Genomic DNA, 17,108 nt, shown 5'->3' on the forward strand with positions numbered 1-17,108 from the left:
TTCGGGCTGGGAGTTACGCTGCAGTAGGGCTAGGCTCCTGGAGGCTTCACTTGATGCACTAAGCACTTCTTCACTCAAATGTTTTTACTTCCTCTGTGTTTACACACCACTACTGTATTTAATCATTAGCCATATTAAATTCTGGCTCTATCAAAAGTTTACCTTCCATCCTGCCTCTCTCTTGCTGCTCTCTTCATTCTCCCCTCACCCCAACTGGTCATGGTGCCTGACTCTGGTTCTGCTGAAGGTTTCTTTCTGTTAAAAACTGTGAGTTTGGGGGGTTTATTTGAACAATGCAGGGTCTTTACCTTACAATATAAAACATCTTGAGGCAACTGGGGCTATATAAATAACATTTAATTTAATTGTACCAAAAATTGATTTAAATTGAATTGAATTACTTGTTCAAAACATGGACCTTGGGTGTCTGGATTGAATTTTTTGATGTCACTTTTAGGTGTGAATCTTTCCATTTTCACTTTTCTTAATATACACTCTTACAGACTCTGGTGGCACTTTTTCACGGCACAGACTTCTGTGATAGGTTACATCTCACAGCAGCCCATATTATTTTTTTAAGATTTCCATTTAAATGCTCCAAAAAGCCAACAACTACCACAAACATGGTGAAAAGGTGGAAGGTGACCCTGGGTAGGAAGCTATCATCTGCCAATAAATACCAACTTTTTAAGCCCTTTTAAACTCCAGAAAGTTCAATTATAAATTAATAACAAATTGAAAACAGTTGCTTTGGTACAAATGATGTTATTAAGGGGACGCTGTAAAGACCAAAGTTGTTTCTGTACCTGTGGTGTAAACTTGGTGTTTTCATGGTTGAGTCTATGAGGACTGGAACCAGCCTTAAGTGTTAAGTGAGGCATGTCTGTTATTTCAGATTAATAACATTATAACCTCAAGAATATGGGTTTATAAGAACTGTTAAGGACACATACTGAACTTTACTGTTCAATTACAACCTGTTTTATTACACTTTGGTGCACTGCTACAACAGAAATGTATAGCAGACAAAGCTCAGAATCTTTATAAATGAACTTTTTGGAAGTGAGAGCTGCTCTTTTTGGCTTCGTGGGAGCGTAATTCACAGTGATGTATATTTTCAGCCTAAAGACAGTGAGATACAGTGGCCACAGACGTCAGGATTAGCATGCATGGCAGGTGAATACGTACTGTAGAGGCCTCCACTGTCAGGCTGCCAGCAGCCAGAACAGTTTCAGGCTCTGGCGCTGTCCGTGGTATCAGCATGGCTCTGTGGGCTTAGCATTTGGCGCTGTCCATGGTACCAACGCGCCACTGTGGTGTCCGGCGGGCTGGCGGTATTCGTGGTGCTGAGGCTCCATTGCCTCGCTGTCCAAGGAGCTGTTCCAAAGATGGTGGAGCTGTCTGTGGTGCTGAAAACTGAAAAGTTCTTCCAGAGAGATTGCAAGAATATTTAGTCATGTAATGCTAAATAATGACACCTAAGTTTAAGTTAAACACGTCCCAATTAATGTGCTGAATGATGGTTAAAAGCTATCTTTATGTAGAAAACCAGTGTTGTATTATAGCATACAACACTAAAAAGCTACAGGTCATAGTGTGCTTTATAGGCTGTCCCTCGGTTAATGTAATGACACTGGGTTCATTTATATCCAGTATTACACAACATCGCCCCACTTTTAAAAATAATTGCATTAATGGGAGTACACCAGTGTGATAAGGAAAAACAATACTGCAGAACTGGACCTTAACACAGCATTTCAGTAAATGTTCTCCCAGTGCTGTGAGCCTCGGGTCAGTCTGAGATGCCCCAACAGAGTATTGATCATTTTAGGAGGAGGCACTGTTACTGTGGTTAAGATGGTTCGATGAGCTGATAACGTCACCATGCTCAATACTGGCAATAAAATCCATTTATTTCAAACTGAAGCTTGTGCTCTTCCAGTGACGTTTTAAGAAGATAAAGAAAGGCTGTGTATGCACTGAGACCTCTAACTAATAATGACTGTATGGAAAATCCCCACCACAGAGAAGCACATAAACAGCAGCACAAGCAGAAAAATATCTGACACCCCCCCGCCCCCACCCTCCTCCTCACACCCCCACATCATCACTTTGTTAGTATCGCCCCTGTGTGTCGATATATTGCTGAAATGGGACAAACTCATCTTGATGCCACTGCAAAATAGTTCAAATCACACATTTGCTCCAGAACAAATATTGACCGTTCGCGGGACGATCTCACGTTTTCAGACGTGATTGATTGGTAAAAATCAAAACGCGGTATATGAAATCGATACACTGTAAGCTGTAATTCACGCCGATTTAACGACGCAAAGCGATTGCTTTGGCGTAACAGCACCAAGCTGTTGTGCTTCCTCTAAAATAAACGCGACCTCAAGTGGCTTATTGCTGACGTAATATCGATTATGTGGATGTTTCACTTTAGGCAAAAACACTTGGAGTCGCACAGTGCGCACTTTTTTCCCTCTCCGTCTGCCTCTACCCCCTCCACTCTCCATCCTTCGGTTCCTTCTGTAAGCATGCTGTGATCTTCATCCACTCTGTGCCCAAACCGAGAGCTTGAAGGACCCCCCCAATCTCTCTTTCTCTTTTATGACCAACCCTCTTTCATCCAGGCAGGCGTTTGTTCGCTGGATTTTATAAGAGCCTGTTTAATTACATATATATATATTTTAAACACAGTCTATGAGCTACAGTGTCGGGGCTGCTGAGACTGAAGAGAATCGAGGAAACCTACCACAGGTGAAAGGAGCTTTTACGACGCTGCGGTACAGATGATTGAACACTTTAGCAGTAACTCAGCGCAATCTCCCCGCTTACTCTGACTGAAACGGGGCGGAAATTGAGGCTAAAACACTTTGGAACAACTAAAAAGGGACCAAGTTCTGTTTCCGAGCGAATCTAAAACCCGCTGCGTTGTTTCCCCAACTGGGCTTTCTGTGGAAGATGTGACCTTTTCTGTTGCGCCCCGTGGAGCAAATCACTGCTTTTTTTCTTTTGTTATTGGTTCTTTTTTGTTGTTTTTTTGTTTTGTTTTTTCCACCCCCTAATCAGTTACTCGAGCTTGACATGTCTTTTTGTGGGATTACACGCGGAGATATGATCACTGTGAGAGACCGAGCTGGATTGTGAATTTACTGTCAGCGCTTTTTTTTCTTCTTTATTTTTTCTTTATTTCTTCTTCCTTTTTTAAAACTTGTCTCCATAACGAAGGAAGTGCTCTAGCTGTTTTCTTCAATGGCTTCAGTGTCAAGGTTGGCAAGACGCAAAGATGCCAGTCGCTGGCCGAGAATGTCGTCAAGTTTCTGGGCTGTGCTGCTCCTGACAGCGCTGCTGCTTCTCTATTGCGGTAAGTCCCGCCGCTTTCCTCCCCTCTCTCTGTCTGTCACACGCTCTCTATTTTGACCACACACACACCCACAGTGGGTGACCGTGTCATGTGGGAAGGCTTTGACAACAAAATTATGTGAGTGGTATTGGCAATCGCTCTTAGCGTATTGATCTCAGTAGTTGTCGACGTGTCATATTCTTCTTCTTTTTCCCCCTATTGGAAAACACGCACGGGGATCACAGCTGCGCGTGCACACACTCACTTTAAAGCCCCTTCCTGCTCCTGTGTATGCAGACAGGCAGAATCAAGAGAAGCCCCTCACCACCACACACACAAATCCTCTCTCATAAAAAAACAGGGGAATGTGTCTCATTGTCTTGTGAAGCTACTTTCTTTGGCTTGGAATAGGAGTGTGCCACAGGCCTAATTAAGTCTCATGTGACTCCCGTTAATTCTTATTCTATCTGTCTCTCCAACACACACACGCGCACCCATCTATTTCTTAAAGCTTCTCAGACTGACTGAGTGAGGTCAGGCTGTCATGCATTTGTCATCTCTGAAACACAAAATCCAGAAGATGTACATAACAAATTCACAGAATGTTAAAAGGTACAAATCTGGCTTTTTATTATTATTATTATTTTAAATTTATGAATAAACCCTTTTTAGTTGGACAAACAGTACTCCAGGCAGTAATTCAAGAGTGCCCGAGGATAACCTTATTAGGCAAATGTATGCAAGTACACACACACACACACACACACACACACACACACACACACACACACACACACACACACACACACACACACGCAATTTGCTCCTCGCTCTCTCTCTTTTGGGCTACTTCTCTGGCCATGGGTGTCTTTTCATTTCTTGTTCCCTGGCACCCTCACACCTTCTCTCCGTTTTGCTTTCCTTCTCTCGCTCAAACCGCCTCTGACTCACTTATGAGGAGAAATCCAGCTGGCACACAGAGCTTCAGTCTGCTATGTGTGAACAAAAAAAAGGAGGCTATGTGCAATAGCCATGATAAGCTCATGGAAAAAAAAAGAGGAAAGGGAAAAGTTATTTCATTAGCAGCTGAGCTAATGGTTAATATAATCACCCTGTCCTCCAGTGCATTAGCTATGCTGGTGCTGTAACAGATTCGTACTGTGATGCTGAGTTTTCCTTACAGCGATGTGAACCGACCTCAGCTCGTTCATTTCCTTTTTACCTTTTTTTTTCTTCTCTACAAAGGACACAAGATTGAGTTTGCTTTGTAATCACACAGACCTCAGGTTAATCAATGACAGGCTTAATTTATAAGAGCCAAAGCTTCTGGAGTTGGGTGGGGGGGGGGGGGGGCTTTTTATTCTTTTATGGTGCCTTCGGCCATGTCCATTGATCTTCCGCTTGTGTCCAATCACGGTGCTTGGATGTTTGTTTCAGTCAGCAGTCTTGCTTTTTCCTTTTGCAAGGACCTCGACCTTTTTACCCAGTAACACCTCGAGCCTTCAGAGACTTAATAATCTGAGTGATAATCATTGCTGGATTTCCTCTTTTATGACCTCTTTACTCCACGCTGCTCAAACTGTGTTATTTGGTACCTTTTGTCCAACAGTCTGCCTTATGGGTATATTTCATTTTTGTTACCACCATTATTGGTCTATTAAACTCTAGTGCCGGGGCGACTTTGTGCAATTTCCTCCCTTCTCGCTCCTCGTTTAATTTTTTTTTGGTTGTTAATTTCCAAACATTTGAACTTGCAGCTCTGTAGATCGCACAACTCCCTTTCACTGTTAGCTTTGCCTTTCTTCTTGTGGGTTTCCTTTTACTCTGACCTTCCTCGACAGTGCAGTATTTCTGTTTTATACTCGTTGTATTTTTTTCTCACCCTCTACTTTGTTCATGTGTCCTCCGATGTCCCGGTCACACTGGGTTTGTTTGAGTTTTTTTTTTTACATTTTTGTCCATCTTTGTCCCTGTTTTGTGCTTAACTTTCTTCTGCTTGAAATTTTTATGTTGTTTTCCCCCCACTCTTTGTAGCACTTGTTCTTTTATTCATTTCCTCTTTTTAACCAGATCTTTCAAACCATATCATGGTTTGGGTCTCTGAGCTGAGCTGACCAATGCATGTCCTCTATGCTATTCTGTCTGAAGTCTCTGCTTTCTCAGCAGACTCTTCTCTTCTCTTCTCTTCTCTTCTCTTCTGATTGTTGTTTATTTTACAACCCAAGCATTCATTATCATATTGACTGCATCTCAAGACAATAATGATATTTGTGAGAGTGATCAATTCATTCTCACTACAAGATCAATATACATTAATGTAAGACAGGTGACATGTTTTTAGAAGCTGGAGCCCGTAAACCTTTGACAATTTTGTGTGAAAAATGACCGTTTTCAAGCAATTTGGTGATTAATATTCTACTATTGATTGATTGTCTAATTAATTTTTTAAAAATGGCAGCTTTACTACAGCCTTCTACTCAAAATTAAGAAAGAAACCAATAAAACACGATTAACCATTGGTTTGTGTATATAAATGGCAATAATCATATACACACATGGTAGTTATTCATATATATTCTTACAAAAATTGTCCACAGTTTTGTGTTACTCACATGCATACAGAATCAGCATAACTGAAAAATGAAGCCAATGCTGAAGTTTCTAGAGTCTGCAGTTTTTCTAATGGCCTGCAGGGAGCATCTCCTCTGGTTGCAAAAGATGCCAAGTTGTATAGAAGTCTATCAGAAAATGTCACTTTGGCTTTCTTCATTTATGACCTCAGTGAATCCTTTCCAGATGAGATTATGGGCTCAGTTCCTTCTTTGAAGTTTTATTGAGTACAACATGATGTTCATTTTGTCCATTACCTTCATCATTAGAGTCAAGAAAGAGCAGGGTATACCTTACATCATGATGGAAAAGCTGCAAACCTGTGAGCGTGTAAACCCTCAGTTTGCTGGTCAGATTCACTCCATCACTGGTTTTAAACATGGATGGTAGCTACACCCATAAAAGGTGGACCTACCAATTTCTAAAGTCTGATTATTTAATGCCTTGAGAGGAGCGTTTCCACCCTCACCATCTTTGTTGCAGAAAAATCAACCAACTCTCATCTTTCAGATGTGACGAGTAAGGGCAGGTCTGACTGTGAAACAGCTCACTGGCTATCGACCAAAGAGTGTGCAGTTTCATACTGCAGATAATACTTCATTTTGAAACATAGCATGACCGAGATTTACAGAACAGACCTAACTTTTCATTCAGTATGATCCAAAATGAGTGACTGAACCAAAAATTCATCAGGAAAGTGTTTACAGAGATCAAGTTTAAAGGATGTTTTCCATGGACTTGTATAGAACTGGAAGTGTTTTTGCTATCAAAGACTAAAGTTCAGCACTGGTTTCATATCTATCTATCTATCTATCTATCTATCTATCTATCTATCTATCTATCTATCTATCTATCTATCTATCTATCTATCTATCTATCTATCTATCTATCTATCTATCTATCTATCTATCTATCTATCTATCTATCTATCTATCTATCTATACCAAAAAAAAGAAAGAAAATTCTCAAGTGTTTACAAAATGTGTTACATCTTAGAAAATGCATTTGTGTGATGGTTAGTAATGTATGGCTAATATCTGTGCCAAGGGCACTTTTGCTTTGCATTGTTGCTGTGTTTTACAGCCAAAAGGGTGGTGGTGGTGGAGCTCTGTGATTATGGCTATGACTCATATGGTGCCTGTCACCTAGAATCAACATCCAACTTCACACGATACGCTGTCCTCTCTCAGGCCCTCGTGAGAGGGAGAGATTGAAGAGAGAACAGAGAGAGACACGGGGTGGAGGGAAGAAAGAGAGAGAGAGAGAGAGAGAGAGAGAGAGAGAGAGAGAGAAGCAGAGGCACAGAATAAGGTGAGAGCAGCAGGTGACTTGATATCCCCTCTAATACCTTGATAAGGAAAGCAAGTGAGGCAAGAAGAGAGAGATGGAAAAAAAGGGGGTATAAGGGGAAGGATGAAGGCAAAAGAAATAAAGCGGTAAAGGAAAGACAAGCCCTGCTGAGGGTGAAATAGAAGGCACGGTCAAGAGGGTGAAAGTGGCAAAAAAAAACAAAACTGAAAGGAGAAGACAAACATGAGGAGAGGAGAAAAAAGTAAAAGAGAGAGAGATAAATAAAAACAAGTCAATAACTGAAGTATTTGGAATGTACGTGTCGGTGCTGGAAACATTAATCACACCAGAATGCTCCAGTACCTTTTGATTACATTACAAAGAAGCCAACAACAACGACAACAGCAACAAACAATATTGTATTCTGTGCACTAGCTCCCTCATCTGGAAGCTCTCAGCCGTGCATTTGTTTGCCAACGGTGCAATTATGTATTCATGAGACTGTAGCCCTGCATGTGAGCTCGGAGGAAGGCAGATGAGAGAGCCCACAAGGGTAGCTAATCAGTATGCTAATCTTAGCTTGGGATAGCTAAGGAATGTAACACGGCTGTGGTCCGGGTCTGAACTGCAAACACACTGAGAGAGGCAGAGACAGCAGAGAGCGAGGTAAGACAGAGTAACAAGTAGAGAAATTGGAAGCAAGAGAACGAGGAGGAGGAAGTGATAGAGAGGAAGAAAGGAAGAGAGGTCACACACAACTCTTTTCTTATAGCAGCCTTCATTTTTTAGGCATGTAACAACTGCTGATTCATTCCACCCTTGGATACAATGTTGCGTGCAGGTACATACACCTCCGGCGCAGGCACATGCACACTCAGATCTGAGCCCTGAAAAGCAGACACGTAGCGGAGACAGTAATGAATGTAACATCAAAGCAGGCACGCGGGTTACACCGGGGCACACAAACGAGCGCAACATCATCAAGCAGTTATTCAAGGTCGTTCAGGAACATCAATCACCTATTTGCACATACATGACCACCCTGTAAAGATACAGACTTTAGAAAATGCTGAAAGGTCAGACACACACACACACAGAAACAAAAACAAACACACACACACACACACACACACACACACACACACACACACACACACACACACACACACACACACACACACACACGTGCATGCATTCTCCTGCTATCAGGCACGAAAGCTTAAAGCCATTCTCATCACATCACTCTGTCGCTCAGCGTGGTATCCTGTGTTTCCTGCCTGTTTGTTTATGGGTTGCTGTACTTCTGCAGCTGTATCAATAGGTTGTTAACTGTTACTGTGTTACTGAGAATTGCAGGCCTGGGGGCATTTCAACCCATCGCCCGAAGAGCTCAAAACACACAGTCATGCATCTGTGGTGATTCGCCAAGGCTTACATGTGCTCACGTGCAACCTCACACACACACACACACACACACGCACGCACAACCTGTTGCTGTTGCGAGGCTGGTTTGCCAGTGGAGAAGACAGGACTTGACTGACCTGAAAAAAAAAGAAAAAAAAAAAGACGCAAGAACTTGTAGGTGAACGCGCGCCCTTATTTGAATATCTTATCCTATTTTCAGCATAGCCTGGAGCTTCTTCCTCTGCAGGGAGGGAGGCAGAGAGAGCAGCCACTGTCAGGGAATGGCAGAAAGGCTTGCAGATGGCCTGGGGACGCAAATTCATAAAGAGTCAACTTGTTGAGTTTTTCCACAGAGAAAGCAAAGAGCCACATTACGGACCGCCGGAAACGGGGCCAGGGATCGCATGCATATTTGAGCAACTTTTTAAAAGGTAGCTTTGCAAAATTTAAAGACCATGATGAGTGTCATTTGAAGGGGAGGAGGAGCGTTTGCTGTTATCACGTAATGACCATGCTACTGATGGGAAGTGTCGAGCTTAGTAAGGCGAAGAACTAATATTGAGGCTTTGGCAACTTAGAGTATAAAATTTTAAGTGGATATGGAAACTTTTTTAGTGTGTGGAAGGATATGGCAGCATGGCCACAGGCAGTATTTTCTGTTTTTCCTTGTTCTTTTTTACGTGTAGCACTTGTGTCAATTCATTGATGGTATCTGCTGTGTGGAAATGATCAGTACATTTTCAATGTTTGGTGTGCTGTAAGTACTTTTGGCTATCATCTATCATCCTGTAAGTTTTAAAAAGGTTTGCACATTTGGGACTGTGATACCACTTTATAAATACTCTTGTTAATAAATCATAATTTAATAGCTTATTTGCTAGTTTGTAAAGCTCATTTTATATAAGTATTACTGAGACTGCATCAAAGCATGGGCTTAGGTTCAACTGTGACTTTATGGGGAGCAATAGGAGTCTAATACTCAAGCAGTTGGTTGCATCCACTTTAGGTGACCCCTTTGGTCTACAACAAAATATTTTAGCAGCTAAGGGTGGGCTCTTATTACAATTTTGGAAAGACAAACGGTATGCTGCTAACTTTGGTACTCTAAATACCTGCAAAGTGTATAGTGTTTTCATTAGCTTCAGCTGTATGCTAATGAGCAAATATTAGCATGCTAACATAACAAATTAAATAAAATGCTGTACTTAACATCACATTTGAATTTCAGAGAATGTAGGGAGAATAAGGCTAGGGCATTGTCGGAAGTTGTTCTTTACATGAATTAGTAGGCTATCATTAAACAGTAAAAAGCTTGGTTAGCAAGCTGTAGCCATAAACTGGATGGGTGCTACACACAAGAGGTAATACCTGATAATTCGGGATAAGTAACACCCAGGTAAAGAGAAGGGCCGCAACTGACACCTGGCTATACTAAAATACTTGTATAGAAATGTTTAGAACTCTGGTGCATGTGTGAAAATGGATATTGTTACTATTACCAAACCACTGTTAGCATTTAACTCAAGCTACTACTGTGCCTTAGTAGAACTTCATAGATTTACTAGCATGAAGGGGCTCAGTTCTGCTAAAGGAAAACATCAAACCAATGTTTTCTTAAAAACTTGAAAAAAAAATCAGTAGATTTACATCAAAACACACATAACAAACAGAACTGCTTAGAAGTAACAGATGCATTGCTCTCACACACTGTCACTGAATTAATGAATGCTGGCCTTTTAGGTAAATACTCTATTTAAGCCTTTTAGACATAAAACTCACAAATGAAGGTAAACACTCAGTTACATTCCCAGTACCTCTATTTCCGGTATTATTGGTGTGTATTTCTGGGCTTCTGGTTAATAATATTGATTTTAGGTATACAAAATACAAAAAATATGCACATACACTGTGTGCTGCATACATGTTGTGACTGAATATCCAAGCAAAATACAGAGATGATGCTGACTTGTAAGAACAACCTGTTCCTCCAAAGCTGCTTTCATGGCCCCAGAACAGTTAGCAGCTACAACAGTTTGTGAAGTTGTTTACACAGAGATGCAGTAAAAGTTTCATCAAAGCTTCTTCCTTGTCTCCTTGCTTCATCTTCAACAGCCTCTCCTTTTTTCTCTGTTCCTCCACCTGCACCTTTGTAACCAGACTCTGCTGTGTAAAGGGAAAAAAACAAAACATAGATGTCATAATGGCATGCTAATATGCTGTGACATTTACTTAATGTGAAAACAAATTGCAAAGTGTTTGCTGTTTGCAGTTAGGCAAAGTATCACCGTAGCCGCCTCCATGGCTAATTGCACCTTAAATGCTCCGTGTCCCATCGTGAATTAATTTGGTGTCGATGTGACTTTAATTACCATTAAAACCACATGTGCAATATTTACATATCATGTTATGAGTGGTGTATGACTGCAGGGCTCAACAGGTCACAGCTCAAAGAAAAGGGTTGTTTGTGTATAATAATTGTACATGGTATGCAAATGTGAACTTCTCGTCCAGCTCTCCAGTGACAATAAAAATGCGGATTTTCTTATTCAGGAGCCTCATTCTGAGCTTTTGACAGAGAAAATGTGATTAATGTTACGTTTTTTTGTAACCAATTCTGTAAATTGCGTGAGATGGCTTAATTGGGTCGAAATCCGGACAGAGACTCACGATGTGCTCCTGCCCCGAGAGGATTGGCGGATGTGCACTTGTGCTTGTTTTGCCTAGGGCTAGTGAGCCCATTCAGACAGAGATGCTAAAGCTACTCCCCTTTATTACTGCAAGAAGCAATTGCTTGGAAGAAAATGCCAGAATGGTGCTTTGAATTCCTGCAGGGGCCCATCACTGAGACTCAGCCCACGGAGCTGAGACAGCTAGCATCTGGAGCAAAGACATGGCGGTAAAGTGGAGAAAGGAATAGGGGGAGGAGGGAGATTTCAGAGAGAGAGGGAAAGAGGGAGCAGGATGGCAGGGAGGCAATGAGAATGAGAGAGTAGGGGAAGGAAGTGAGATAGACATAGCGTACATGGGAGACAGAGAAATGGTGAGCATGAGACAGAGAGAGCAAGGGGTTGACGGGGGAGCAGTAGAAAGAGCTTGGGAGAGGTGGGGGGGGGAAGGACGCGCAAGCAATGAGACAAAAGACAGACAGACGAGAACACTCAGACGGTCCACCAATTGACAGCCGGTTGGGGAATAAAGTCAGCTAACACAATGAAGCAGTCGGCAGACAGACTTGCCGCAGAGTAGCCGAGAGGCTCTCAGAAGTAGAAACAAATATTACATTAGAAGAGACAGAAGCCATTTGTCACAGTGGGAGGCCTGAGAGGTAGTTAAGCTGCAGAATATAGGGACCCGTGGCCTGGTTGATGCATGTCGCCATGAAGAGGAAATTGTGCTGAAGTCAACTCCGTTCAATCAATTGTCTGGTGTCCTTCAGTGACTCTCGTGCTTAACAAGATAACACCGGCGCAAAGTTTCGCCAGCCCAACTCTTGAGAACTTGTTATGGGGCCTTGAGGGCCTCCTCTTAGTCCTTTTCTTCCTCTTTTTCCTTCCATTCATGCCCACAGCTTGTCAGCCACACCATCTCCACATCAAGGCCCGGTGAGATACATGCTGACAGCCACAATTCAATGTTAATGTTTTTAGAAGATAAATCTTTGGGGCGTTTATGATCTAAATGACAGCTGCACTCAGTCTGCACCCACATGCGAGAGACAGTTGAGATTCTGAAATGGTTTCAAGGATTGTCTGTCAGTCAGACACCTGGTGTCTCGGCCAGTCGGTCGGTCTGAGTTTTGGCTCTGCGCCCCGCGGTGCATTACTTTGCCCTCGGTTTGAAATGGCTTATTTCAATAATAGCTGGAGTATGTATGTAACAACAAAAGCATCTGTTTTCTTACTTTCAGCCTTTACCTTTCTCCCTCTCCTTGTATCGTTCCATTCCTCCCTCTTTCCCTTTCTCCTTCTCCTCAACCTAAGCTGCTGACACTATGATTGATATGGAAATTACATTGTGCTTGCCCTCATTTATCTTGCAGCGTTGCTTGTTGCTGCTCCAACAACCATTTTGGGATGCAGAAACAAACTGATCTGCAGCTGCTGTTGCAGAGAGAAAAAGAAATATACAGTAAAGATTTGATTTGAGACCGTGTGTAGCCCAGTGGATGAGGAAGGTTTCCTGTTTTAATGGAAAAACTACCACTGTGCCTACGAGGCGGTAACCTTAATCTTTCCTGAGGCACATATGAAGTCTCAGAAGCAGCAAGTATTACTAACCAGATAAGTCAAACATATCATGGAATAGACAAATACATAAATAAAACAATGCAGTTAAAAGGTAAATTTACTTATGGCTCTAAAACCTTTTTGGTTTTTCTTGTTTTGTTTTTTACCTCCAAGTCACCCATGAAAATGAATTTCTACATTCCATGTCCTTTTTGTGGCTCATAGCACACATTTACTCTAATTATTTTGCAGTCAAAACATTTTCCATTTTCTTCTTTTATGCAGTTGATTAAATGCCACCAAAAAGCTGGCAGATTACCCCTCTTTGTCTACTGAAGGAATATTAAACTGGATGCTCCTCAGCACAAATAACAATATGAACTGCCACATTCTGAATGTCTGTTATCATTTTAGCTCATTAACAACTGATCCAATGGAGCCACTTTTAACTGCTCCCTTGTTGCAAGGGGGTCACCACAGCAGGTTCAATTCCAATTTTATTTAAATAGCACCAAATGCCAATAACAACTGTCTCAAGGCGCATTATATATTCTAAGGTGAAGACTTTACAATAACGCAGAGAAAAAAGATGAAAACCCCAACAATCATATGACCCCCTATGAGCAAGCAATTTGGTGACAGTGGGACAGAAAAACTCCCTTTTAACAGGAAGAAACTTCCAGCAGAACCAGGCTCATGTAGGGGCTGCCATCTGCTGCGACCAGTTGGTTGGTTGCTGTTTAAGAGAGCCAGAGATGAATAATAACTAGTGATTAAATGTAGAGTGGTGTATAAACACACTCCATAGCTCCATATATTTGATTTGGAAAAGTTTTACACCAGATGCCTTCCCAGACACAGACCCAAAGAGGAGTGGTTTATTTGGCAAAGAGTGAACCAGTGACCTTTTATTTGCCAAGCTAATATGTAACCCAGTACACTATGGTGCTACACTACTTACTGAGCCAGTAGAAGTTCTGATTTCAGGTGTTTATTCATTTAATTTATGCATTCATGTCACCTCTATTACAACAAAGTTACTCAGCTACCCAAGTTATTCCCATCAGTCCGTTTGTCCATCCATCCATCCATCCATACATACATACATCCAGCCAGCCATTCAGCCATTCATCTTCTTCCATTTATTCAATATAGCCACTGTGACATCAACCACTGGTTTGCAAAGGCCTGCTGTGAAGGCTTAAACTTAACATTACGACTATGACCATTCTTTTGTTATTTAGATGGCAGTCTAGAATTAACACCAGTCAGCTAATGCTATCAAACCTGGTTAGCAATTACTGCTACTGTATGGGTACGTTGCACAGATAACTAAGATAACTGATAATTAGTGCGACATAAGTTGCAAATAAAACGCTAGTTCTTCACTTTACAAAACTGCAGCACATTCGTCTTGTCATTCTTTTTACGTTAAATGGAAAATATAATGGCACCCGCTGGTGGGCTACCGGCCTACTAATGTCCAACTTTCAATCTTAATGTAATTTGAACTGGTAAGTTGTGAAAATGAATCCCCCGACAGTTGTCATGATGTAAGACATCAGCTATAAAGGCCAGTTCTGTTTGTTGTACAAGGCTGTAAATATGTTTATTTCTGTCATGAAGTTGGGCATTGTAACATTGGAGTTTTTGAGTCACTTTTGGAGCCAGCCTGAAGTGGCCATTAGTGGAACTGGATTTTTGGCAGCTCCTAAATGGCTTCACATGTCCTCTGGGATACAAGTCTCTCTAGTTAGGATGTTATTAGAGGGTAACATCTAAATAGCTGTATCCTCTGTACAGCTATTATTTTAAACTGTAACATATAAAAATTTCTCCTTTGATAAATGTGCTTGTTTGCTTGATGTTACTCATTTACAGTCAGAACGCCACTCTCTAATCCAACAGATGTTCGAGATGAGACATAAAATTCTGAAGGCAGCAAGTTTCATTGGAGCTTGGAAACTCAGTAAAGTTGCCCACTGGAGTTTCTTTTTGCAATGCGAATGTTGGAGTCTACATTAGTTAGGATTTAAAACCCTCAGTGTATAATCCTGACCCCATATTACAGCAGCAGGTAAAACAGAAAACACAGGAGGATGTTTCTGCTTAGAAAGAGACGAGGCAGTCAGATGAAATAAATAGCTACGGTGAACTGTTGCAGTTTTAGCTTCTTGTGAGTCTCTTAAAGCTTCCTGGAACCGTTAACAAAATTTCAATGCAAGATGTTAATTTGATAGATGTATTTTTCTAACTTTTAACAGTTGTGTGAACAGCAGAAGAATGATGGAGCATCTCTACTGATGGGTATTTTATGGTATAGTTAGAGTACTCACTTTACAGCCTAGACCCCAGTCATCACCAGTGTTGGGCAAGTTACTTTGAAAAAGTAATTCAATTATAGTTACTAGTTACTTCTTCAAAAAAGTAACTGAGTTAGTAACTGAGTTACAATATCCTAAAAGTAATTAATTACTTGAAAAGTAACTATTGCGTTACTTTAAAAAAAAAAAGTTTAACCCTCTGGGGTCCAGGGTATAACTGGCCATTTTAACTACTTTTGATTTTCCCTCCACATTTTATCTTTAAAAACTATTTACTTTGCCTTGTTTGGTATCATCCTTTTCAGCACAACCTCACGTGTCTGAATTTACAGTCATGTTTTCATTTTGACATACTGTATTAACACAATTGATCTAAAATCAGACAAAAACCATAAAATCAGAGTAGGAAAAGTTATATTTTTTACTGTAACAACCACAAACATCTTTAATGAATCATATTTCATAACTTTAAATGCAACTATAAATTGTCAATTTTAAAATCCTATGCACAAGTTTACTTTTACCCTTTTTTTAAATAACCATTTCAAACTATTTACAGAACAATCAGATGTTCTGCGTTCAATAAGATGCCACACAAATTATTTGTGCCACTCCAAATATTTCTGTCCACTATAAAGGAGAACATCACAGCCTGATACCTGCAGGTCTGACAGCAGCAGGTGTATCACTCCTTTTTCTACCTGGAGACAGCAGTCGCCTCATTGTTCTGACACACAACACAAAACTATCCACAACACTACACACTAACTACACACTCCAAACACGCTAAACGTCACAAATCTCTCACATCTCAAAACTCGCTCTCTCTCTGTTTCTGCTCTCTCTCTCTCTCTCTCGCCGTCACTCCTAAAACTTCCGCTGTTTTTTTTTTTTTGTTTTGTTTTGGTCATAAGCACAGAGTGCTTGCTAGCGCTGTCCTTAGACAGTAAATGTGACGAAACTATTGAGGAAAAAACGCCGCGTATATATTGTTTATCATGACTCTGGTTTTACGTGGCCTATCAACATAATTTATAAACTGGTATATATCACCTTGTTGCTTTGTCTTTAAGTGGTTGTGTGATTGGCTTACCACGACTACTTTATTCTTCCTCAGTCAAACAGCAGCACTCATGCGATTGTTTTGCCCCCTTAGCTCCAGGTGTTGTGCAAAAAGTGATCGTGATTTTCGCATCCGCGGGAGCGCGCGCAGCTGCTTAAAGCTGTAGCGCCCAGATTACTTACGTAGTCAACTACTTCCGTGCTACTGATATAAGATACGGTAAGCTGAACACAGCTTCAACCGTCTGTTTGTTGAAAAATAGTAACGGACCGCGTTTCCTTGTTAGTAACTGTAACGGCGTTGTAACGATAGGAATAGTAATTAGTTAGATTACTCGTTACTGAAAAAAGTAACGCCGTTAGTAATGCCGTTACTTGTAACGCCGTTATTCCCATCACTGGTCATCACCAACTAGAATTGCCTATTGTACAGGTGTGTCCCTCTGCAATATACTTCTTCCAGAACATAGCCATTGCCTGAACACTGAGCTCAAAATGGGCAGAAGCTCTCACTTTTGCTCTGATTATTACCAAAGTAAGTATTACCAATCAAGATGGAAGCAATAGAAGCCTAAACAGTTTTACACCACTGCTCAAGTACTTCATGACGAAATTTACATTGAATTAGGCCATCTAAGTTGCTACTCTAAAAACCTTGTCATATACATTCTTGCTTTTGCTGTCCAGGTCTTGTGCCCAATGACGAGCATATTAAGCTGACCGCTGCCATTTTTGTGTCAACTGCATATTGTGTTTGGCCAGTTTCACTCAGACTGAACCACGTAAAAAAGTGTTGGGTGTCTCCTAAAAATTGCTGAAGCATAAATTTCCTCATATATTTTC

At 41.1% G+C, this 17,108-nt stretch overlaps 1 protein-coding gene across 2 annotated transcripts in view; it reads left to right on the forward strand.

Moving 5' to 3' along the window:
• The first annotated feature begins 2,531 nt into the window (after positions 1-2,531).
• Positions 2,532-17,108, forward strand: part of tafa5a (TAFA chemokine like family member 5a) — a 157,137-nt gene continuing 142,560 nt past the window's right edge. For both annotated transcript variants that reach the window (XM_063500915.1, XM_063500916.1), the window contains exon 1: positions 2,532-3,370. In XM_063500915.1, coding sequence (XP_063356985.1) covers positions 3,259-3,370 — 112 coding nt within the window. In that variant the 5' untranslated portion in view covers positions 2,532-3,258. The remainder of the gene's footprint in view (positions 3,371-17,108) is intronic.

Source organism: Pelmatolapia mariae, linkage group LG17, assembly GCF_036321145.2.
Source record: "Pelmatolapia mariae isolate MD_Pm_ZW linkage group LG17, Pm_UMD_F_2, whole genome shotgun sequence".
Lineage (NCBI taxonomy): Eukaryota > Metazoa > Chordata > Actinopteri > Cichliformes > Cichlidae > Pelmatolapia > Pelmatolapia mariae.